The following is a 25,930-nucleotide window of genomic DNA, read 5'->3' on the forward strand; positions in this document are numbered from 1 at the left end:
GGAAATCTCCTCTACCAGTTCCATCACTGCCATTGTGGTCGACCTGTTTTCTCTAAAGCCATACTGATGTTCACTCAATATTTTATGTTTGTCTATAAAATTATCAAGCCTGCACACAAATAATTTTGAACAGGTCGACACAGATTTTTGAAAATTGGGAGAGCAGAGAAATGGGTCTATAATTGGAAAAAAGATGTCTATCACCATTTTTAAAAATAGGGATTACCTTGGCTATTTTCAAGTTACTTGGAAATATGCCTGTTAAAAATGACTGATTGCAAATATATGTAAATAATTTTACTATGTATAATATAATATTTTTTAATAATGACATGTCAATATCATTACAATCAGTAGATTTTTTGTTTTTATAGTTATTGACAATGTCTATTATTTCCATCTCATCAGTTCCCCTAAGAAATATTGAACATTTATTACTAGAAATTTTTACTTCATCTACCCTGTCTCCAGTTTGCTGTTCCACAATCTATTTTGCTAATTTATATCCAATATTTACATAATACTCATTTAATTGATTGACAATATCCTTCACTTCATTTGTAATTATTGACTCATCATTTACAAAATAATTTGGATAATCCACCTTTACAGTTTTCTTTTTAATTATACTGTTGAGTACTTTCCATGTTGCTTGAGTATTACTCTTATACCTTTCCAATATTTGTTAATAATAATATTTTTTACTAAATCTTATAATACTTATTAATTTATTTTTATATGTCTTATATTTATCTTCAGCTTGTTTGGTTTAAGTTATTATAAATTTCCTATTTAAAGCATTTTTCTTTTTACATGCCTTCTCTATTCCCTTAGTAATCCAAGGTTTATTATAATTTTTGCGCTTCTTTACAATTCTCTTAGACAAACTTTTTTTCCCTTTAGTATGACTCATCCTGTCCATCCGCCCAGCCGCCAGGACACCCCCCAAGAAGTACTTTGATTTTTTAGGTGTTACCAATTGAAGTAATTTAAGTTGATCCAACTTTTTCTTTTTATAGTGTATCAGTGTGAAATCAGAAGACACAAGATACTGTTTAAAAAAAAATGTTGTTCTTATTGGCTTCTAGGTATTCCTTGTTCATTCCAAAATATATTTAAAATTGTAGAACAGTTTCTTGTTATATTGCCCGCTATAAAAGTGTTTCTTTACTGATATGCTGCAGAGTCAGTTTGTTACTTTGCCCCCTACTAGGGGTGTGCAGCGGAGTCAGTATTTGTATCTGTATTTGTATCTGTAACAGTCTCAAAATTATTTGTATCTGTATTTGTATTCCGATGGAGCCGGAAGTGGGCGGGTCTTAAACCGGAAGTTTTTCATATTACATGAAAATGGCATTTTAAATGCATTTTTGCTTTTTATTATAATTATAACTTAAATAACTGTAAATATTTATTAAAAATAATAATACAAAATTTTAATCAAAAACACAAATAAATTCTCATTACTAATACGCATGGAAAGCAAACATCTCATTTTTAAAGCCTCATACAGCTTGTGCCTATATGCTATGCATCATTGTATTGTAGCATTAAAATAACAAACTTGAAAGCACTGTAGGCTACATCACCTTTAAACGTTTATTGTGCCTGTCAGCACAGTTCAATGAAACCCATTCTTTCTAAATGAGTGGGATGTTTTCAGAAAAAAATAAGTAGCCTACATAAATCCCTCGTTTAGCGATTCAAATACTCTAGTAATTAAACATCTAAAATGATTGTTATTTGTAAGTTTTCTGAGAGTGAAATATAACCTAATACTCCTACATCCACATGTCTGACATCTTGGTTTCGGTTTAAAAACATGCAGGAATTTGAAAATAAAATGCAGGACTTGCTTGTTGTTTAAAGAGTTATTAAGGGAGATAAAGTTCGGGAACTGATTTATGTTAAAAAGTTATTAAGATCGACACACTCGTGACTGACAGATCCGAAATGCAACGCAGAGACACGCAAGTGCGCTGCGCACTATATACACAGAATAGTTCAAAAACATCTGTTTTGACAAGAATTTACAAAAGCATAATAAGCATTACAACAAACTTGCGGAGCTCATTTTTATCTTTGTCCATACAGCGTTTGTGCGAAAATAACGAATTGTTTAAAAAAAACTCTCTCATTAATCTTCATCTTAATAAATAAATAATCAGATTAAATAATAATTGAATAACAGTATGCTCTATTAAAAATCAGTTTTACTTCACTTAGTTCAAAACAAGAAACACGATTTGAAACAATAAGGTAATTAGAAAGATTTAATTCAAATGTTTCAGTTGTTATTTACTTACTTTATTTTTATGTTAATTGCAATCCATGTCATAGTAATCTTCAGTTTAAATTTAGCTTTTAAATGTTAAATTTTCATATTTTTAGCTATTTGCTTATTTATTTTATACTCAGCTAGATTGACCATAAAGCTTGCTTCGACTAGAAATAATTAAAAGATCATCTACCGGAGTCACACGTAGACACGTAGTTATTAACGAATATTTTATTATCAGAGAACAGCATTTTATCAAGTTTTTTTGGTCTTGTTTAATTAAATAAAATGAAAAAAAAAAACTAAAAGGTAATTTTTTATAGCTGGGTTAAAAGAAGTTTGATATTAGCAGCGTTTGTTAGATTTTAAATTAATTCCAAAACAGCTTGCATTTCTAATTAGGGGTTGCGACGAAAATGTCATTCATGTCATTTTATACATTGCACTAATTCACTTCACACACATATTATTCGTGCTTTAAGGAGTTTATAATTTAGAGCTGTTCCAGTAAACACGTGATCATGTCTGGCCGAATATCTCTGTTATTCGGATGAATTCGTTATTCGTTTTGAAGCTATTATCCGTGCCCTTCCGAATAACGTATTCGGCTACGGGCACATCCCTACCCCCTACTGTATAAAAGGATTTCTGTACTGATGCTGAGTCAGTTTATTTCTTTCCTTTCAGAATAAAGAAACTCACACAGGCTTAGAGTAAAAAAACACCAGTGAGTAAATGATGACATCATTTTTATGTGAACTATACCTTTAAAGTTGTTTTGTTTTGTTTCAAGTCTCATCCGATGTATTTATGCAAATAAGTATTATCACATCTTTTAAAAAAACAGTTAACCATATGATTTGGTTAACTGGTACAATTGGTACAACAGAAAGAAATCTTTAAAAATGAATGCACAGTACCTTCTAATATTGTCGCTGTATGAATGTGTCTTGTGTGTTTTGAGTCTGAGGTGATAACATAAAGCAGCACTGAACTAATGTGCATCAATGGGAGTCAGCTTCCTCATCATACATCACCGAAAACCCATTGTTTGTGATGTGCTGATGTGTGATCACTCACTACTGCTCATATTGTACACATGTACATGATAGGTGACTAGGTAAACATTTAAATTTACAAAAGGCTTTAGCAAATATTCAAAGATTTTCCATGTGTCAAACAAGGAAACATTTAATTAATGTCAATAAACACAGAATACTAAAGGGATTTTGTATAACATGACTGCAAATGATAAAGAGTTGCCTATTCAAGTTCTGTTGTAAGAGCAAATCTACACGAATTGGCACACAACCTACTGTAATAATAACCTGAAAAAAGTAAGGTGCACCTACCAACACGAGCCATTCTTTTTAGGGAATCCGACGCCTCTTTCAGGAAGAAGTCCTTGTATTAATGCGTCTGAGACAGCCATCCATTCCCTGTCCTCTTAACCCAACGCCTGAAGAAGAAAATGATCACTTTACACACTGGAAGGTACTGTATCAGATTTCTGTTTCCAGTAATGTTCAACGTGAAGACTAATGCACATAAGATAGGAAGAGATGGAATGGACAGACACAAAATCCTCCAGAAACATACTCCAACATACAAGTTTTCAGAGAAAATGCTCTCTTTGTCTAATCGTTGCCCACATGTAGTTCTGCATAATCTTTCGTCATCTTTATAATGCCCTTATATATTGTTTTCTTTCTAAAAGGGGTGGGGCTTGATTGTGCATTTAAACAAAAGCCACACCCCCTTTGCCAGCAAAGAATGTCTGGTGGTTTTATGTTTTGCTGTTGTACTCCTTTTAAGTCACTGTGAAGATCATAACCAGTGCAAGGGCAGTTGGCTTTAAGGGGATTTTCCTTTATGTACATGTAAACATCTTACAATAAAGAAAAAACTCCATGACAACACCAGAAATCTGAGGTATATTTCGTTCTTTTACTCACTCTTCTCTGTCCATTTTATCTTCCTACAAGCCATTAAATGTTTGCTAACCATATGCAAATTTGAAATTAATAGCATTACGGAGATTAAATGTTTATGTTCTTATTTTAGAGGTCTTGTTGTGATGCGTGGAAAAGTCTTACAGTTTTAGTTTACTCTGTCCTAAAGATATAAGAACTCAAGTGAATCTGTACTTGTTTTTATATTGATTCTGTACAGTAGTACATGTTTAGATAGAATGAAATAGTGCACAGTTAAATAATAATTGTAATAAAAGATACCTACCAACCATCACCGATCACAATGTAAATAATTGCTGCACATTTCCTTATCCAAACTCTTGCTATTACTGGACTGGACCTTGCTCTACTTTGCCAGTCTTCCAGTATGAGAAATCCATTATAAATGATTCAAAATGCAGCAGCTCATTCTTATGAACAAGAGTTAGCATATCTGGTTTCAATGACCCAGTTTCAGAACAATACGTTTCCAGGACACCCTTGGTTTTCTCTTACTTATTTACACTTTACTTTCTGTTGTATAACTGTTCAAACATATCATATTTTAGTGCATTAGAAGGACGTACAAAGATGAAACAAATGAGAACATACAGTATGCATGTAAACAGATAGAGACGTCTCACTGGACCTATTCGGCATAACATTAGAATACAAATGCTTAGTAAAACCTAATGGACACGAACATTAAACATCATCTATTATTCAAAGGATAATAGATAAGGATGCTGCCTGTTCTAACAGAGATCAACATGGACTTAACCAATACACTTAAAAACTTGTAACTTTGTTATGTTTTGGTTATTATGTTACGAATGTGTAACTTTGAATGTTAGGAGGCCCTCGAAAACGAGATGGTACTTCTCAAATGGTTCATCCTATTAATAACATTTGCATATATATTATCCATTTTCTAACAGTAAAGAATACTGGATAAAATAAATGATTATTTTTTATAAGGTAATGCATAGTTTTCTGGTCTGAGACTTGACTAGATACGGTAAGTCATACAGTACCTATAACTTGAACCTTGAACCTAGACAAAATGTTTAATGTTTAATCAATTGTAAGTTGCTTTGCATAAAAGTTAATGTGTAAAGTTAATAAATGTAAATGTGAATCTAGCCATACATCCATTCAAGTCAATACTGAATGGTTAATCTGGCGTTTGGTAGTAATTGTGCACTGGGTTATTTTCTAATTCAATGATGCATAAAATATTGGACAGAATAGATTATGCTGGTGTAATGATTAGAGTTAGCCACCGGATCCAAATGCAGTAGGGGTTTTAAAATGTAAGCAATAAGGTACGAGAGGCAGTGCTGTATTGTAAATAAGTAGCGACTGAAGGGCATTGTTAGACATGATGCAAAGCATGACAGTGCGCAAAACGATGTTTTGACCTTGAACATGCCCCTTGAAAAAAGACACACCTGGGAAGACAATCAGGACCAAAAAGAACTACAAAAGACTACAGACAAGGCAAGACAATGACAAGACTTCAAAATACAATAAGAGACATAGACATGGGAAACACAAGACAGGGCTGCATTCTGCCCCAATAAAACGTTGTGCAATGTTTATTAAACAGAAACGGTGATGCGTTGAACACACTGTTGTGATGACACAAGAGTTGCAACTACAGTAGCTGAGAAGGCCATTATTTGTATTCTTTGAATGAAATCTTGAGTGCATCTTGAATGAAATGCCTGATCTAGAATGAAATGCCTGATGAAATCTTAAAAAATACGTGTTTAATACTGTAAAATATGCTCGTGTTACAGTCAAGGCCCTTGCCGTCCAGAATGAAAGACAACTTTCCAACTTGAACCCATTGTGCGTGCATGGTTTATTTACATGTTGCTGCTGATTGGACTGCAGTTTTGACACCAAACAAGAGAAAACGTATCTCAAACCCTGTTGCACCGTTTTGAACTTGAATGTGCCCCAGGACTGTTACAGCTGGGTTGTTTCAACTCATGGATGGGTTAACAACAACCCATCACAGGTTTATGTATAACCTAACATGTACCTGTTCAATATTTACCAAACATTGAGGTAAAATAAACCAGCAGAATTTAGAGTGTGACATTGTAAGACGCAATATTTGGTCATAACTTGGGACTGAATAAAAGCACAAGCACAAAGTCAAGCACATTATATTTTTTATATATCAACAAAATGTACATACACATTTAGGTGACACAAATTTACCGAACCGTACCCAAAATTATACTACAAATTAATTTATACATGTCTGAATTTTAAAGAAAATTTTAATCTGTTCATTATTTTTTAAATTATTTTAAACATGGCAACAAAGTGTGGGAAATTACATGCCCAATGACTAATGCCTCGGAACTAACTCTGAATAATGCAGGAAAGGGAAATATATACTTACATTTTTTTTTATTTAGCAGACACCTTTATTCAAAGCGACTTACAAATGAGACCGCATTTAATGTTTTGCTTTAAGAGCCAACAATAAGTATTTACTACTTACTAACAACACAAGCAGTGGTACACTGACACACTTAAACCCTTAATTTCTTACGCTCGTGTTTTAACGACTCATTAACGACTCATTAGGATAGAATTGGTCAAAAGAAACACGCTGGTATTGTATTGATAATCTGTGATCATAGTTGCTGGCAGTATGTGCATGCACTATTTAGTAGAGAATGGTGGGATAACTTCAGTAGTAGCACCTGCATGTAGCCTGTTAATTATAGATGTGGGCGGGACACTGAGTAAGGCAAATCAAATTAGAGGATGCCAACATTTGGCATGTTTCATGGGCAAATAACCTTATTACGTCTTTGTTAATTCATTTTTCCTCATGTTTCAATAAGTCGTCATTGTCTGCACCTGTTGTTTGTTATTTTAATCACCTTAATCGTCATCACCTGTTTTCCTTCATTTGTATACCCCTGCCTTTGTATCAGTCTTTGTATGATCTCTGTTGATGTTATACCTTTGATGTACTGTATGTGTGTATTGATCATCATTTTATTAAAGTTCCATATTTATTGTATCCATCGCCCTCCTCGGCTGTCTACACCAGCTCTTATGTAACAGTCATGACCCCTTTCAGCTCTAAGTTCTTTCATTCAAAAGAATTCCTTGGCAATGTCCAGTTCTGGAATCATTTCCATAATCTACACAAAGCTCTCATTGTTGGTCTGGTCCAAAAAAACGAAGTCTTTGTCTGCCCACATGAAGGTTTTTGGTGGTCACTAATGATACAGACATTTTCTGCCCGCCAATCAGCCCCAGGGAATCAAATACACAACAACAGAGCAGTGAATGCACTCTAAAAGGTGCTTTCAACCCATGTTCAGGACAAATAAGGACAAGCCCATCTAATAAAACTAAACTAGAACTTACACTGCAAAAAATGTCTATTTTCTAATATTTGGTATAAATATCTAATAATTATTGGTTTACTGGTAAATTTACATGACCTAAGATATTAAGTCTTATTTTTACATTGAAATTAAACAATAAAAAGAAATGACAGTGGTATAAAAATATTTTTTTTAAATGTAATGTATTAAGTAATAAAGCTGTAATACAGTTTTGTATGGATCCATACCATACTCTGATTACGCTGATATCTGTGAAAAAGATGACACCAACCCCTGCAAGGGACCCTAGTAGCATCGAATCGATATGCCAAATCTAGCATATATTATAATCATTGCTTCTATTGCTATTCAGGTTTTGAAATGTAGAAACATGCATTTTCAGGGTTCCAAACTCTGACAAAAGATGTTTGTAAGACCGGCACCAAATGGTTTAATCCAGAGGAAACCAGTTGAATTAACATCTGAAATGTTCCTCAAAGAAGCCACCACGCTGTGCGAGGACAAAAGTCTCACAACTCACATGTTTTTATCTCCCAATTCTCCCAGCTCAGAGCCATTAAGTCTCATTTCTCACATGTAAACTGTATATAAAATGTTACATACTACACCGTGTTCCAAATTATTATAAGTGATTCACAGCACAGAAAGATTTGACTATATAAGGCTTTTAAAAAATATTTTTAAGGAAAATATTAGGAAAAGGCAGCAATAAAAAGCCAAAGTTGGAAGCAAACATGTATTTAAACCTGCTGGTATCTCGGGAATCCCAAGAACCCATTTGCTGTGAGCTCAGAATACAAGAAGACTATTGTCAGACAGTTTTATTCAGTGACATGCCATAATACACTGAGTAATGTGGATAAATGCCATTCTGGATTGAGTAATGATTTGGGCTGGAATATTGGGAAGTAAGATAATAGGTCCCTTTAGGGTCCTGAAAATGGCATCTAGAAAAGATGCAGAGTTCCTAAACAGATGTTTTTTTTTACAATGGGATATAAAGGGAATCATGTCTTCTGAAATAAATGTACTTTCATGGAGGATAATACATCATCCCATGCTGCAAAAAGCATCACTGACTATTTTAATTAATATGTGCATAAAATAAGAAAGAAATCAAGGTGTGACCACAATCATCCTCTGACCTTAGTCCTATTTACAGTAAGAGCCTGTGGTGCAACATTATATGAAAGATCTGTAAGGTGGACAGCACTATAATTCCAAACATCAACTTAGGAATGCAATACAGCGTCTTCAAGTGAAATAAAGACAAAACCTATACACTTGTATACTTACAAATTCAATGAATGGGAGAGCCATGTCAAATATATTCTTATATATTATTATGTAACTTGTGTAAATACATTATTTATTTTACCAAGCAAGAAAACAGATTTGACAGATATCTGTTTTTGGATCATTATAAATCTATTTCTTCATTTTAATTTTGGTTAAACTGCATTCTGCATAATAATTTGGAACAGCATATTTTGCATATTTACATATTAAAGTATCTTTTGACATATTTATTTCCTTTAACTAATAACATCCACACTGTCATATAAGTGTTGAGGGTAAAATTAAAAACTGTATTGGAAAAATAAACTAAAATGGCATGTTCATAATAATTTGGAACACGGTGTAAATGCACAAAGTATCTGAAACTGGTCTTGTTTAATATCATATGAAATGTTTCAATACAAGTGGTACAATGGGCTTATTAATTTGACAACAAAATTCAATGTTAAAGTGTAACAATAAAAGTAAGCAAACTTGAATCAATGCTGGGAGACACCCCCCAGCTTAAACCTGTCCTGTCCACCAATCACCCTCTATATGCATATTAGGCAACACCCCTGAGTAAACAACAACCAATCACTACCAAAGTTCTATCATTATTACAATGCTTTGTTCTCTCTGGATATTTAAGGAAGGTCTGTAAAGGATTCAGGTGGGATTTTCTACATTCAGAAAGGAACCCCATGATGATGTGTCTTGGCACAGCATCATGTATTTTATTTTATTTTGAGGAATCTGTAACCAGATCTTCGCCCTTACCAGGTATTCAATGGTTTTTCGTTTGATTGTTTTGTATTTGAATTGGCTTCTGAATTATGTTTCTCCTACTTGGTTAATACATTCTTAGGTTTAAATTCATTCTAATTTGCTCTGCATCATTGACTCTTCTAAGTTACTTTATAAAACTGTTAGTTCCAATCCTTGATTCTGATTGGTCAATAGGTGTACTTTATTCACGATAAAACATGGCTATGACAACTATATTTTGTAATACTTTATGTAAGCAATAAGGAACGAGAGGCTGTGCTGTATCGTGAATAAGTAACAGCTGAAGGGCGTTGTTAGGCATGATTACAGTAGAAAATAAATGTGTTCACAGCATGGTATAAAAATAGTTTTTGGTTTGTATAGCTAATTTTGCCCTTCATGACAACTGTGAGGGGGTGAATGTTTTTTAACAATCGTGCACCCCTGCCTTTAAATTAAATTAAGCTTTAAAGTTCTGAATAATAAAGGGCATGGCCACTTGAGTGACAGATGAACTTCCACTGATGTCACTAGTCGAGCTAGGTGGGCGTGGTTTTAGCAACCATCCACCTCAGCTTTACCCACGTTCCGCTCTTTACACATTTCCGGTTAGCAGCCAAGATGATGACGACAGGCACCGCCTACAGTACTATTGGCTTCAAAATAGCTCTTCACAAACCCATGGATGACGTCACATCACTACGTCCATATTTTTTACAGTCTATGGTGCTGTCCGATCTAAGAGTGTAGCGGGTTGCTTAAGGTATACTTTCTTGCTTAAAGGGGACAGAGAATGATGATAATTTTCTATAGACATGTAAAACCATATTTTGGTGGATTATTTTTTTTTACTTTCATTGTTTCACTAGTTGCCTGCCCATTTAGTTTTAATAATTAATGGTAAACGAACTTGGCTTGCTGTTCTCGAAGGCAGCTCGAATCTTGGTCGGGCTGGAGCCCCACGTTCAAGTAACAGAACAAAAGAAAAAATGCAGTGAAGGAGGAGAAATGCCAGAGATGCCTGGCCGCGGAGGCACAGAGACTCCCGTTTACGATTTACTTTTAATGATGATTGACACAGGACAGTTTAGGTTCCTTTCAAACCTACAAAGTGCAGCCTTTAAAATATTATTAAAGGGGACAGAGAATGAAAAAACATTTTTACCTTGTCTTTGTTGAATAATGGTAGTCTACCTGCATTCACAAACATACAAAAAGTGCTAGACATGCTAAACATCTCAGTCTCATAGAAATTCCTCTTTTAGAAATGTCAGCCAGAAAACAGCCCAATCTGAAAAACTGATGCTTATGACATCACAGGCATCTAACTGCCCCTCCACTTTAAAATAATTGGCTTAATTTTTTGAGTGGCAGCAAAGTCAGCCAATCAGTAATGAGATTGCAAGTTAAGCCAGTAGGGGGAGCCAAATAGGTGCAAAACCACTTGTTTAAAATCCCCCACCCTAATAGAGCTATCTGAGAGAGGTTTTTAGGAAGCTTCTAAGGCATTACAGACCTAAACAAATTTTTTTTTGTCTACATGTCACATCACAGAACAAGGATAAATACTCCGTTCAATCATTCTATGTCACTTTTAATAGTTAATTTTGATGCCATCATGGTGCCACGATCGCTGGACAATACTGAAGTTGTTTTACAGAAGAAGAAAATAATTACTTTTCAGTCATTTGGGATATAACAGAGTTGACGTTTTTCACGTATTTACATGATTTGCGAGGTACATTTGCAAATTATTCATAAAATCATACCTCTGCAATTCTTTGATCGATTGTGTTTTAAAAGTACTGTATGCTTAAACTCTAATGACAGCAATGTGATCGCCGATGTGCTGGTAGAGATATAGAGAGAGAGACTGAGAAAAAGAGAGAGAGCGGCGCTGTAAAAAAGTGGAAATGATTAATGTTATTTGAAGTCAGCTCTTAAAGGACAAAATATCTGATTAGGCTTTTACGTAGCTATTATACACATTTTTTCAGGACGTTCTTGCAACCCGGTGGCAACTTGTCCACGACCCGGTATTGGGGCTCTCTGTTCTAAGGCATTACAGACCCAACCAAAATTTTGTTGTTTACTGTACATGTCACATCACAGAACATGGATAAATACCCCGTTCAATCATTCTATGTCACCTTTAAGGTATACTTTTCAACCTCTCTATCTCCCAAATTCCTCCACCCTTCCTCCAGGCTCAGATCACTGAAAGTGTATCTACTGTATGAAACACCATGTGCAGTATATTGTATGTTGTGATGCTGTAAAGGTTTCATCTTAATGTTTGGTATCATTTTAAATGTCATGGTGTGATGGATAAAATTGTCTAATTTCTATAATTATACAATAAAGTTTACCAAAGTTTTAGAACTTACTGCTTTCTTGCTAGAGGTGTGTCCTCCCTCCGGCACTCTATAGCCATCCAACAGCATTCAAACAAATACAAAATTACTTCTCATGTGTTCAGCTCTACATGCCTGAAATGACAGCTGACTGGTAAAGATATTCAGATAATAATAGGATGTGGAGCGGTCATATTAGATTTCATGGCAGCCTTTGTGTTTAGACCTTCTGCAGTTGCTAGGATGGAAAGTTATAGCAAATCACAAAGAGTATTTTTTAAGTAGTCCAAGTAGTGCTAAATAGTCAGGGTTTTTGTCATGTGTTCTTGTTTTGTAATATTCTTGTCTTTTATTGCAACATGATCTCATGGAAAGTCGTGTTATATTCACGCAAAATTGTGTCTTTATTCGTGTATTCACAGCTTTTTTGATGTGCCTTGAGCAAAAATGTCTTTTTCGTGCACTCCTATTTTAAAATCATTGTCGCTTAAGGTAATGCTTAGATTTGAGGTTTGGGTTAGGATGTACTTTTATGTATTGGTTTCTACGTGCTTTTCTTCCGCTTTTAAAACTCTTTCTCACCTGGAGTTGGGGTTTGGGTTAGGATGTCTAAAAATGTAATAGAAAGTGATTCTAACCCCAAACCCAAGCAACGATGCTAAGAAAATAGGAAAAACCAATGAGAAATCAATACATAAAATGTAACGAAAAAGAAAGTCGTGCTACGGACACGTAAAAATATTAAAGAAATTTGTGTCATGAAATAAAGCTGAATTTCGTGCCATGCATGAATAAATGTATAACATTTTGCATGACTATAACATGACTTTCCGTCAAATCAGTCTGTTTATTTTGAGGTTTTCAGATTCTTGTATTTTATTATGATATCAGTCACTTTGTTTGTTTCATGTGTTATGTTTTCATTGGTTCCTTTATGTGTCCGTTCCTATTGGTCCACTTCCACTTTATAAGCCCTCTTGTCTCCATTGTCTCTGCTCGATTTTTGAATGTAATGAATATATATTGGTAGTTGTTATGTATAGTTGCCAAGTCTGTTATTTTGTTCTGTCATGTCATCCCACGGATTCTTGTTCATGTTTATTTACTTAATTAAATTTACTTTCTGCGTATAGACCCTGTACCTTCGATTCATGTGTTGAAGTACACACACACGCACGCACGCACGCACGCACGCACGCACGCACACACACACACACACACACACACACACACACCAGTTTAATGTTTGAAATGACTATGGACGGTTTCATCTTTTTTTTTGAAGGCGCTTGATGCGAAGTTTGTCACAACATGTATGTAGCCCATTATGTGAGCAGTCACGAGCTGCCATTGGACAATACTGTTATAGAAGCTGCAATAAGGCGATGTAGAAAATATTTTAAATAATGATTAAATAGTGTAAGATACTCTTTTCTTTTCACAGCTAGATTACTGACAGATAAGTTGGGTCATGTCACTAAAAAGCAGTTAAGGAAACTTTATAGCTACAGTAAACGTTGGCACTTTGCCGTCTTCAGACATCAACAGCATGATTCACCATCTTACAATTAGTGGTTAAGAGTGGAAAATCAGATGACTGCCGCAGTTTCATATCCATTATGGAAGGCTATGCACTTTAAAGTTCATGGGTTCAGTATGATCAATTCAAATACAGATAACAGTGAGATAAATATGCAGCCAGACAGGCTAGAGAGGGTAGATTTTTACTCCCCAAGGCAAAAATACATTTCCTCAACTAGTAGTATATAGTTTCATTTGATGTACGCGCATTGTTGCGGTTACACAGAATTTAAAGGCGGAGTGGACAATTTTTTAAAAACCCTTTGGAAAAGGGAGACGGGCCGACTACCAAAACACACTTGTAGCCAATCAGCAGTAAGGGGCGTGTCTACTAACCGACATCCTTGCCGGGGTTGCGTATGTGTGGGGCGGGTCTATCAAAAGAAGGTCCAGATTCTATTGGAGTATAGGGGTGTGTATGTTTAGGTGATTTCAAATGTCAATATTGGCTTTCAAACATTGTGCACTCCACCTTTAACTTCCAAACCCTGTTTGTTTAATAGTCTGGCTAGTGGCTAAACTGAACTTTTGAACAAATACCTACGGCGATCATGCATTACTGTTATCCAAAGGGAGGTTTGGCAGCCGATCCGTAGTTAAGATTGTTTACATCAGGCCTAGTACACATTTTATACAATAAGATTAGCTCAGTGTTTTTGATGCACTTTAAGCTATGATTTGAACTAAGGGAATCTACTTTGCTTGTTATCAGAAATAAACTTCTCTAAAAGCACTCTGTTGTTATTGATTTTTTGTTGAACTCTACTGAAAGTTACATTCCACAAAAGCCATTTGTTGTTATGTTGTTACTGCTGAAATCGTCTATAGTGATATGAAAATATGGAATTCTTCACCACTGTTTTTGTGTATGTAATAATGTATGGATATTGCAACGCTATCTCACAAGAATTTGTAAAGATTTTACAAGTTGGTAAATTCGTATGAATTTATACGCCCACGTTCGTAAGTTTTGGTAGGATTTGCCTTGAACCCTGTGATGTTGGAGTTAGGTCGGTGTAGGATTAGGGGTTCGGTTTTGTTGTTGTTGTTATTTCATGAAAATCGTACGTTTTTGCACTATTAACTTTGTATGAATTCATACGAATTAGCCAACTCGTAAAATATGTATGAATTCTCGTGAGATCAGGCTGGATATTAAGTGCTTTTATGTGTTGTGTATATAATGCATGGACTTTAAGTGTTGTGTTGACCTGAGGAAGACTATCACTGTCTTCAGGCATAGCTAATGGGAATGCGAATAAAAAAAATCTTGCTTTGCTTACTGCTCACAAGTCGAAACAGAAACACATGTGGGGACCGAGCTTTTGCAGAGGCAGGCCCTAAACTTTGGAATAGCCTTTCATCAGAACTTTAAAATCTTTTTCTCTATTTTAAATTTAAACTTAAAAATGATTTACTTACAACTGCTAGTACCTAATTTAATTTTAAATTTTATGTTTGTACTTCTGTGTTTACAGATAACTAATGTATTTATTGTTTTTACTTTTTTGTTTTGGATTTTGCTGTCCTGTACAGCGCATTGGACAGCCTTGTGTTGTTTTAAATGTGCTCTTTGAATAAACAATGAAAATAAATTCCCTAATATAACTAAGGCCTATTCCTGGTTTAACCTAAACCCATATGGAGGGATTCCCAGACAGGGATATAGACTAGTTTTAGACTAAAATAAATGTAAGAGCTGTCCAAACTGAAAACAACGCGCACTGACATATTTTAAAATACATCGATGCCCTTAGTTTTGCCTCAAAATGCACACAAGTAATGTTTTTAATAAGGCATGTTTGTTCAAACTAGTTATATTTCCAAATTAAACTAATGCCTTGTCCTGGTTTAAGCTTATCCCTGTCTAGGAAACCACCGCATAATGTATATCATAATTTTATTATTATATAAATTATTATATTAAAAAATAATAAATGGTACAGTATATAACCTGAATACATCAGGTTGAGTTAAATAGAGAATTCCTTTGCTGCCCCCAGCTGGATGGAATGCTGTATTGCCTTGGCACCACTAGATTTCTGTCTTATTACCTGATGTTGTCTAAACATGACTAAAGTAACTGTTTTGAGAAAAAATATGATCATCATCGGATTAAAATCTTTATTAAATGAAATGGAGTCAGATTAAAATTAGAAACAGAGCCAATTCTGTCCGAAGGTCCAAGATAAGAACATGCATGTGAGATACCTTCACCCACGCTGCTGGATTTTGGGGTTGGGTCAATGGGTGGCTCATTACAAGTTGAAAGAGAGTTTGAAGTCAACGCAAATTTTAAAGTACAGGGATACAAAGACCTTTCATTTTGTAATCCAACCTGGAACAACACCCTCTTTTGAACAGCAAGATCATAAACAATGAAGATGCTAAGACAATAGAAATACTTAGAACAAAAGATTTTTTTATAACAGGTCTAATAATTCTGACCCTGAGTTGATGTTGCCCGTATTCTTCTTCTCTCAGTTCAGCATGTTGTCCAACTTAAGCCTAAAGCTTTCTTACTATGCATACCAATTTGTACAAACCAATGGTGTGATCTTGAAAAAATGAGCAAACCAGTTAAGTTTATGATGTTTAAGTTTGTGAACAAATCTTTTAAAGAGAAACTGAAAAATTTGGCCATCCCTGACTTACCCTTGTGTTGTAAACAACCTGCATGAGTTTCTATATTCTAATATACACAAAAGAAGATATTTTAATTAATGGCGGCTCGTGACTGCTCATCCGAGGGGCGCTAATTCAAAATAAGTGTTCGGAGTGCCGTGTGTGTGGTTCCTTTTTTCAAAAGATGTGTTCTGCGCGTCGAGAGATCTTGTGTGCATCACGTGTTTTGTCAAAATAATTGCCTGCTGCACAGGCGTCAAAACCATTTATGATAAAAAAAGATGCTAGTGTTCACAAAATACACGCAAGACACCCACTAAACAGTAAACTCTGATTACGCATGAGATTATGCGAGTATCTGGCAAATGCGAGCGTCTCTTTTATCATAAACCCTTTAGACGCATCTGCAGCAGGCACTTATTTTGACAAGATACGTGATGCACATAGGATCACTCGACGCGCAGAACACATATTTTGAAAAAAGGAATCACACACATGACAGGCTACATACATGTTGTGAAAAAGCGGCCTCGAAAAAAGAAGTCAACTGATTTTAATAAATGATGGCAAGGACAACCATTGATTTCCATAGTAGGAAAAATAAATACTATGGAAGTCAATAGGTACAGCCAACCCAGTCGCCAACTGTGTGCTTGCATCATTTATTAAAATATTTTCTTTAAAAACTTAAACATACTGAAAACATATCACTGAAAACATAATAAAAGACTTGACAAGTTTTAAAATGAATAAATGTTAACAATTTATTTTGCCAGGCAGGTTTGACTTAAATCAGTCATTTGTTTTTTTAAATTAATCAGTCAAAAAAATCAACAATTAAAAAGATTTGAAATCACAAAGTCAAAACATACCTGGCACAGGTATAGCACACAGTAGTGCGGGAAGTTCTAAAACAGATGCTTCCATTATGTTTACATACAAATTAAATACATTTGCTAAAGAATTGCTCCCAGAGTGTTTTACCAAGCCACCTTTTATAAACAGATGAGACAAAAAGTCGTAAAGTCTCAAATAAACTTTCTAATGTTACTTCAGAGCTAACTGCATGGAAAGCAGCACTTGCAGTGGGAAAATCACTTCTCTCCCCAAAGTCTTATGGAAATTTAATCAAACACTCTCAAATATAAAGGAGCTTAAAAGATTTTTCACAGCCATATATAACCATTTTTACTACAATTAACCTTTTGTAAAACAGAAAGGTTCTACAGACGCTAAAGGTTCTTTATAGAACCATTTAAATAAAACAATGGCATCTTGAAGCATCTTTAAAGTTTCTCAGAACTTTATGCATTTCAAATGGTTCTTAAAGTAATGATGAGCAGTTTTGTTTCTTTTTTCAAGTTGTCCAGGAAACCTGAACCGATTGTATTTGGCTTGTCTTTTTTTTGACTGATGTCCGACTGACAGTCCTTTGCAGGAAGCTATTAATAATTGTCCGAGGCCATCGATAAAGAACTCTGTGAGGGGATAAGAAACAGTCAAATGGGCTGTATATGGGAACACCTGTGGACAATTGCATTTATAATCTGTAGTCAGATGGTCAGATATGAGTCATTGTTCATAAATTATTTATGCAGGTGATGTGAGTTTGAAAATATCAATGACTGTCACCTTTAAAAACAATCTGGAGATGTTTGTCTTAGACAAGTCTGCATAGATTTAGTGTAATTATTTGTCTCACCTATTTGCATAGAATCTGGTTTGTACACTATTAATGCATTAGTGGAAAACATGAAGGGAAACAGGGTGAATGTCATTTTTAGGCTTTAAAAGCTGTGCTTGAATAATATTCAATGTAATCTTTTACTGGAATTGATGAGCTGTCCTAGCATGTCAACCTGAAACCATGAGATGTACCCACCAGTGTGACCAACTCTTTTTAGAAACGGATCAAAGCCGACCCGTCGTACGGCCTCTGTCCGTGCCATGAAATAGTTGACCACCCCATCCACAAAGTAGCAGCCGTTAAACCCTGGAACTGATTGGTGCTTCCGATTATACATACGTCTGATACAGCCCCCCTCCTCTTCATTACCTTCTTCATACTTCAGGCCGAAATAAAACTGATTATTTCCCACTGAACCACCAACCTGGAAAGAAAAAGATGGAATGAAGTCCCATTACAATATCTGAAATAATTGATAATGTGCTATATCGTTTTGATCTTTTTTACCACATCCAGTTCTGGAACTTTCTCCATGATTTCCACAAATTTTTCAATTTTAGTGCTGTTACTGAATACATAATCGTCATCAACCCACAGAAAGTATTTAGTGTCGACCTGTGATAAAGCCAGATTCCTGCCAGCAAACCAGCCCTGAAAAAATTCAGTTTAGTCAGTAAACTGAAAAACTGGAACTTTTAATGGTTTTAAAGACACAATACAGTTTCATACTTTTTAGTTTAAATGTAACTCTGTCATCATTAACTTACCCTCAAGTTGTTTTTTTTAAACCTTAATAAATGAAGACATTTATAATATAATGTTAGGAACCAAACAGATCTGGGGCACCATTCACTTCTATAGTATTATTTTCTCCTAACCTAGAAGTCAATGGTGCCCTAGATAAGCTTAATTACAAAATTTCTTCAAAATAACTTAATTTGTGTTTAGCAATATAAGTCATTTATACTGTAAATGTTAAACTTGAGGGTGAATAAATTATGACAGAATTTTCATTTTTGGGTGAACTGTACCTTTAAGGAATATGTTTAACATTATTCAAGTTTTAATAAACACTTAGCCTAATTCCTTTCTGAAGAAACATTTACCTGTCCAGGTGGCATTATATAGTGCTCTATATTTTTGCCGGGCACCTTTTCTGTAGTAATGCTGTCGTCTGCAATAATGATCTTGATTTTCGGATAAAACTTTCTGATACTGTCGATAAGAACATTCAACTCCCGATACCTCAGAAAGGTCTTGGTTGTTATAGTTACCTGCGAATTAATATCTAAGAAAGACAAGTCATTAATCAGCGAATGTAAAGACTACAATTGACATTTATTTACAGTTTACTACAGTTTCTTATTACATCATGGTCCAGTTACAATCTTGAAGACGTCACCATTTCAAATGTTTAGTAGTCTTTAAAAGTATATTATTTTATTAGATTGTAATCCAGTTATGGGGACAATAAGATTTGCAAAAATACTATATTATGGGTGTGACGGTACGTGTATTCGTACCGGACCGTTTCGGTACAGGGCTTTCGGAATGGCCGAATACAATCTTTTGTGTGCATAAAATTAGTTAGAACATTACTTTTGTGCGTTTCCACACGAACATATTAAGTGGCGGAAGTCTCCGCGTTCAGCGCAAGTCTTCTGTCAAACATAACATAATTCGGCCCGCAGAAAGATTTATATTTAGGCTACTTAGTTGTATATTCGTTTGATTATTGATGTAAACGTTTATGGGGCCGCTTACGTGTTGCGTCTAAAAGCGCGTGTTAAACACGTGTCAAAGCGCAGTTTTGTTCCTTCAAAAGTGCGTGAGAGGTTGCGCGTCTTTCGTTGCTACGCAATCATGAGACGCTGTGACAGCGAGAAGAACCGAATGCGATCAGATTTTTCATCTGCACCTCACGTCCATCATATTATTATCACAATGCGATCAAACACAAAAAATCTGCACATATGTGATGTAAAATATGTTATGCAGACTTTTTGGTATTAGTATAACATTTGAAATTTAGTTAAAGCTTGAATTCACTGCGATTCGTTTTAAATTAAAGTATCTGCCAAATGCATACATTTAAATGAGTTATGTTTCTTACCGTTCCCTGGGTCAAACAGAAATGGCACTGAAGGTCTCGAAATTTTTATGGGAAATATGGCCTCGTGGTCCTCAAATGAAAAATGAACTGAGAAGGTAAGAAGAAAATTAAAGTGGTTTATATTAACTAAACCCTCCTTATGCGAATTAAATGTTAAAAAACATAATAAAGGAAACAAAACTGTAGAAAAACAAAACATAAGCATAGCATTCAATACTTTCTGAAACACCAATCTCACTATTACCCATATCTTTAGCCTTGACACGGTAGACAGTGCTGGTGTAAGTCACTCTGCTCAGCAGATGATTGAGTTTTATTAGGCTTGTGGATGAGATAGTCAAATTACTCTGACCCTGTCCATCCACATGTGCTCCATTCATGACATCCTCCACTGAGAGCACCCCATTCATCACACTTAAAGATACCTGCAGATACAAAAATGTTTAATGAAAATAAGCGGATTCAGAACTGTATGATGTAACTCAAAGGATGATAGCAAAACTGGAGTTGAAGCACACCAATGTAAAACCAAGGTACAGAGCAATAGTGATGGAGGTAAGGGTAAGGACATATCTACTTGTCCCTGTGTCTACCTGCAATGGGAATGCAAAAGACCCTTCACCTTATGTTACGAGAGCCAAAATACTTCAAAACAAACCTCATAGCGTTCTCTTTCTTGTGCATGCAAAGCCAAACCTATAAGAATGGGCAGTTTCACATTGTAAACTTGTTTGATTTCAATCATTGATTTAACTGAGTGAATATTAAAGATATCAAAGTTATATTTTCTGCACATTATTAAGGATGATTTAATAGCAAACATTAAATCACAAAAATGCTGGGTTTCATAGACCAGATTACAATTAAAAGATCAGATGAACTTGACTTACATGAAGAACAGATTTTACCTGGTATTATACTTTTTTGAAGAGGGGCCAATATGAAACCATGGATGGGATATTGTAGAGGAGAGTTAGACGCGGCAAGAACAAGTGGCTCCATATCTGCCTGCCTCCTGTTATAAACACAGTTTGTTAAAATAACAGATACATTCAAGGAGATATTTGGTTTCAAAAGCAAAGATTTCTACAACACTAACAGCTATTCATATTATACTACAGTGTTTTCCTTAATCACATGATACCTAAAGATCTTAATCTTACAACAACTAATAAGTGTTACGATACTATTAAACACTTTTGCAAGATGTAATAAAGAACAAATAAATCTGAAGTCATGAACTTTGTTAAGAATCTTTTTTACCTGACTCGATATTGTCTGTACTCCTCAAACCGACGTCTCCGAAGGTCTTCCTGTTCATTCTTGGGTACATTTTGAAAAGTTGAAGCATATCCTTCACAGGAACAGGACTGATTTTTACTGGAAAATAGACCAATGCTGTAGACACAAGTCACACGCAACAGCAAATAAGTCCTAATATGAGACCAAATGAACTGAAAGGAAATCAAACTCAGGAGACTATTAATAAACAACAACACAGTAAAAATGTAAAAGTTGACTCAGCTTAAATTTTCAAGGCAACTTGCTGCACAGTTTTTTTAGAGTTTACTCAACTTGAGTAATGTAGTTCACCTAACTCAATGTACTGAGTAATGTCAACCAACAAGTTGACCCAACTTAACCTGATTAGGCAACAAGCAAAGTTCTGAGTATACACAATTACAACTGGCTAAACACCATTCCAGCATATATCCAAAAATGTTGTATATCCAATTCAGCTAACCTCCATGTTTTGGACAGTGTGAGTGTACACAGAAAGGTCTCCTGAGCAAAGTCTTTGTCTGATTAGCCCTTGCTTGAATCAGAGACCTTTTTGCTGTGAGACAACAATGATGTGCGCTAACCCACTGTCTCGTCCTCTACACTGAACACACAGTTCTCAATCATGGTAACAATGAACAAACATCATTACTTTAAAATAACTCTAAATACAATATAACATATAATATATAAATACATATAACTAACATTAACAAACATTAAAACAGTCAGCTTTTTAAATAAATATTAACCAAAGAAGTGAAGATGTCGCAGTGCATGCTGGGAACCATTCGGACCATTTTTTTATTGTTTGTTCAGATTAGGGGAGAACCGGGGTGAAAGTAATGCGGGATGAAAGTAACAATGCGATTTTCTCCGAGCCCTGATAACATTTGCATCCTTAACAGCATTTTTAGTGCACAACACTTGACAGAGCTGACAAATATTGCGTTATTTACTCACTGTTTTCCGCGTGTAAATTCTAAAAGCAGACATTTTCTTTTTAAGGCGTTGTGTTTCTCGTTTCATATGTTAAAGTATGGATAAATCTACAGGTTACTTAGTAATCTAACACATCCTGAACTTTCCTTTTAGAGTTTTTCAAAATAAAACTATATCGAGTTTAAATGTGAGGAGATCCTGTCAGGACAAAAGTAACACTTGTTACTTTTGTCCCGCTGCTAATACTGTTGTGTATGTTGAAAATTGATATTATTCTAATTTGATTTAAATTTTTCAAACTGTTGAAAAAAATGATTCTCAACAATTTATGTTTGTACTGTTGGTTGCTTTTGAAACATTTGATAAAACTAAAATTTAAAAATAAAAATGAAATTCATTTTTTTTACGAAGATAAATTACAACATATGTTTGCAGTTACATATTAACAAAGTCACTGTTTATTTAATACAAACAAGTTTAACACAAAAACTTTTTTGTACTTATCAGTCCCTCCAGAAAAATGCAATTATGCGATCGGCAAAGTTCGCATATTTATACAGGGGCCGCATTTTTTCAAATATGCCGCACTTTCACTGCATAAATTGCAGAATTCCATGCAAATATGGGGGGCTTGCATGATTTCAAATCCCCGCATTTTCGTAGCAAAAATCACATATCTTAGCAGAAAGTTGCATTTATTTCACACAAGCGCTGCTATGTCCCCTGTTGCCATGGGAACGTTATAAAGTGACGTGAACATCATTTTGCAAGTTCTCACTGTTTTTGCAAGTTCCCGCAATTTCATTGCATAAAATTGCATAAATATCCCGCATATTCCATCACATTTTTTAAAGAAAACGTGCTGCAAGATCTGGGATTTTTGCCAGTGAAATTATACTGAAGTCATTTAAAAAATTTTCAAAATTCCACCTGGTATTGATAAACCACACTTGCTAGTTACTGACCACAGCTAAAATATATCTACGTCTAAAACATTATCTTTAAAAAATAAATTTCTGAAAAATGGTACCTTCACCTCCACTCTCCCCTACTCAGTTTGACAAGTTGGGTAAACGATTTGGACAATCACTTACATATCTAAGTCCATTCAACAAAATAATATTTGTTAGCAGGATGATTATGCTAATTTCATTCAGTAAACACAAAATAACAAATTGACCCCCTTTAACAAGTTACTTAATAATCTTTGTTGGGAGAACATTTTGAAATTGGATTTTTTTTTACAGTGCAGTCAACTCACCTTGTGTCAGAGAAAACTCTTTTCTTAAAACTATATTTCCTGTTGAAAAAAAGGTAATTAATCAAACTTTATTTATTTATCTATTCTTTTAATAAATACGTCTGTCCAAAGTCATTAAAAGGATAAATCACAAAGATAAGTACACAAGCTAGAACAAAATGTAAATGCAAAGAGTAAGAGAACATGAGATGTATTTTTAAACGTACACATGCATTTGAGTAAAGTGCTTTGGTTTACTTTGTGTATTAAACAAGACTGAAAACAAACATCCAATAAAATAGGTTATTTAAGAGACAATGTAAAGAGTTGTAGTGTCATACCTGAAGGCCAACAGTCTTTTTGAGATATCCGAAACATTTACCATTTCATTTTGTATAATGTAAATACCCAATGCGGCAAAAGCAAGCATACTTAGGAATAACTGAATCAGACATCGGTAGTGGCAGCAGTTCATTACAAAAGATAACCTGAAAAAAAGTTACATTCATCAATAGCACTACAATACTAACAACCTACTATAGGAGCTTTAACATAACCCCATATTAGTACAAATTAAAGTGCAATGCTTCATCCAGCTCAGTTATTCCTGCTTGATGACTGTAACTCACTATAACTGACTGGAAAAAAAACAGGCCATGGACTTTACAAACATCTGTCATCAAGGTCTATATTTATTATACACTACCAGTGTTGGGTGTAACTAGTGATTAAGTAATTAGTTACTATAATTTAATTACTTTTTACTTTAAAAGTAAAGTAAGGGATTACTCTTTTTCCCCAAGTTTAATTACAGTTACTTCTGATGTAATTGAACACAATACTGTGTATGAACTGTCGAACAATTATTTATAAAACAATAGTGAATTTAACATCAAAATGTAAAGTCTATGTTAAATGTTTTTTATGTATACTTCTGTTCTCACTTTAAATACGTTAACATTAAGTTATATTAAAATAGTAAGCATAATTTTTTAACTAATGTATTCATGCTAAATTAATGTGCACATAAAAGAAAAAGACATTCAGTTTATCCTAGATTCATTTTGGCATTTACAAGTGAGCTGCATGTTTACATTTTGTATTATCTTGAGCAAAAATCTGGTGCTCCAACTATTTAGGTATGCTGCTTATTCATGCAAACATTGTTAAAATCACACCAAATCCTAACACAAAGCTCCACAGAACCTACACTATTGCCATTATTTTTGTGTCTTCACTAAACACTGTTTCCCATATAGGCTACATATATTTTGTGTGTTATTGTGTCCTACTCGTCCTGGGCAGGCACAGCAGATCAGAAAACCCAGGCTATTTTCAGATACACTGTGATCTTTCTGTTCTTGTGGCTGTGTTAAAGCCTCGCCCCAGACTGAATCCATTTACTTTATTCTTTCTTTATACTTTATTCTTATTTACTTTATTCTTCTTTATTCTTCTTTCTTTTCTTTCATTGAAGCAGTTAAGAAAAGGTGATGACATAATAAAAAAAAACTGGGCGCTCCTCTAAAGAGTGCCTAATTGTTTTGTCCTGTAAAAATAAAAGTTTCATGCCAATTTTATAGTTATTGTTGCAATTGTTTTGTCTTAAATGTGTGTTGAAATAAGCTTAAGCTGGGAGCTAAAGTGAGCTACAAATAAAAATAGATTTTATTTATTGAGTTCACTCTCGTTTTAGGCAACTGAGGTGCTTAATCTCTGTAAAGAAAAGAATCCTTGAAGGGTTCGTAAGTTTGTTAAATGCTTCATTTTAAATGGGCTTATTTCTAGGAAAATAAATATGTTTTTTTCAAAATGTCAGATGTAGAGTAATAAATAATATAACGGTTTTTCTTTATTTCGCTGCGTTCTCTGTTGCGATTCATATTTTTTTAAAGGCATTACATCACGTATTTGATTTGGATTCACATGCCATGCCACACATCCGTCTCAATGCATGCCTCGCTGTTATTTTAAAGATAACAGACTGTAAGATGATAAATAGCCTACAAATTGGGCTTGTGTCTAGGTTTAACAGAAAGAAAGGCAACTGTATCCTGTATGCAAGTGTAATTTAAATGTTCTTCTGAACGCACATGCGCTGTACGTAGACAAAAAGTACAACAGATAAAGCTGCATTTACATTATAAGCGATTTGTCGCTGTGTGTTGCTCGTCTCTTTTTAAAGAGGCATTTCTATTTCTAGTTGTTATAAACAAATGAGTAACGTCCACTCCAGTAACTGACGAGAGACGGATGACGTGAACTCCCCTGCTTCGTTCTCATTGGTTGTCGCTCCCGAATGTCGCTCATAATTTGCATAAGTTAAACATTTCTCAACTTTGTTGCGCATCTGGACACGTCCATGAAGCCGTCAACGGTCGCTCGTGTCACCGGATGCTGCCGAGCATCCATTGAAATCAATGAGATCGCGTCGCTCTGCTACTG

The 25,930-nt window shown here is 34.7% G+C and overlaps 2 protein-coding genes across 8 annotated transcripts in view; both read right to left on the minus strand.

The window, feature by feature from the left end:
- LOC135733938 (beta-1,4 N-acetylgalactosaminyltransferase 2-like) overlaps positions 1-12,164 on the minus strand; it is a 34,495-nt gene extending 22,331 nt beyond the window's left edge. For 3 of the 7 annotated variants that reach the window (XM_065252760.2, XM_065252761.2, XM_065252755.2), the window contains exon 1: positions 3,631-3,946. The gene's annotated coding sequence lies outside the window, so the exon portion shown is untranslated. Of the gene's footprint in view, positions 1-3,630; positions 3,952-4,516; positions 4,607-12,049 lie in introns of those variants that run through there. The other 4 variants (XM_065252758.2, XM_065252759.2, XM_065252756.2 and 1 more) reach the window with 4 other exon arrangements.
- Positions 12,165-17,216: 5,052 nt separating this feature from the next.
- LOC135733698 (beta-1,4 N-acetylgalactosaminyltransferase 1-like) lies at positions 17,217-23,870 on the minus strand. The gene is made up of 11 exons (XM_073814113.1): positions 23,827-23,870; positions 23,507-23,545; positions 21,286-21,420; positions 20,931-21,037; positions 20,681-20,718; positions 20,267-20,447; positions 20,023-20,109; positions 19,016-19,197; positions 18,417-18,560; positions 18,105-18,333; positions 17,217-17,700 (listed from the first exon to the last, which is right to left on the minus strand). The coding sequence occupies exons 1-11, from the start codon at positions 23,868-23,870 to the stop codon at positions 17,519-17,521; spliced, it is 1,368 nt and encodes a 455-aa protein (XP_073670214.1). The 3' UTR covers positions 17,217-17,518.
- Between the last annotated feature and the right edge of the window lie 2,060 nt (positions 23,871-25,930).

The sequence above is a fragment of the Paramisgurnus dabryanus genome, chromosome 3 (assembly GCF_030506205.2).
Source record: "Paramisgurnus dabryanus chromosome 3, PD_genome_1.1, whole genome shotgun sequence".
NCBI lineage: Eukaryota > Metazoa > Chordata > Actinopteri > Cypriniformes > Cobitidae > Paramisgurnus > Paramisgurnus dabryanus.

Bases quoted from the DNA above. Each gene is read 5' to 3' on its own strand.
- LOC135733698 (XM_073814113.1), bottom strand. From the start codon at position 23,870: ATGGTAAATGTTTCGGATATCTCAAAAAGACTGTTGGCCTTCAG. The intron at 21,038-21,285 runs GTAAAAAAGATT...TGTTTATAACAG, and splicing joins TACAGACAATATCGAGTCAG to GAGGCAGGCAGATATGGAGC. The intron at 20,719-20,930 runs GTAAAATCTGTT...CCATTCTTATAG, and splicing joins TCAAAAAAGTATAATACCAG to GTTTGGCTTTGCATGCACAA.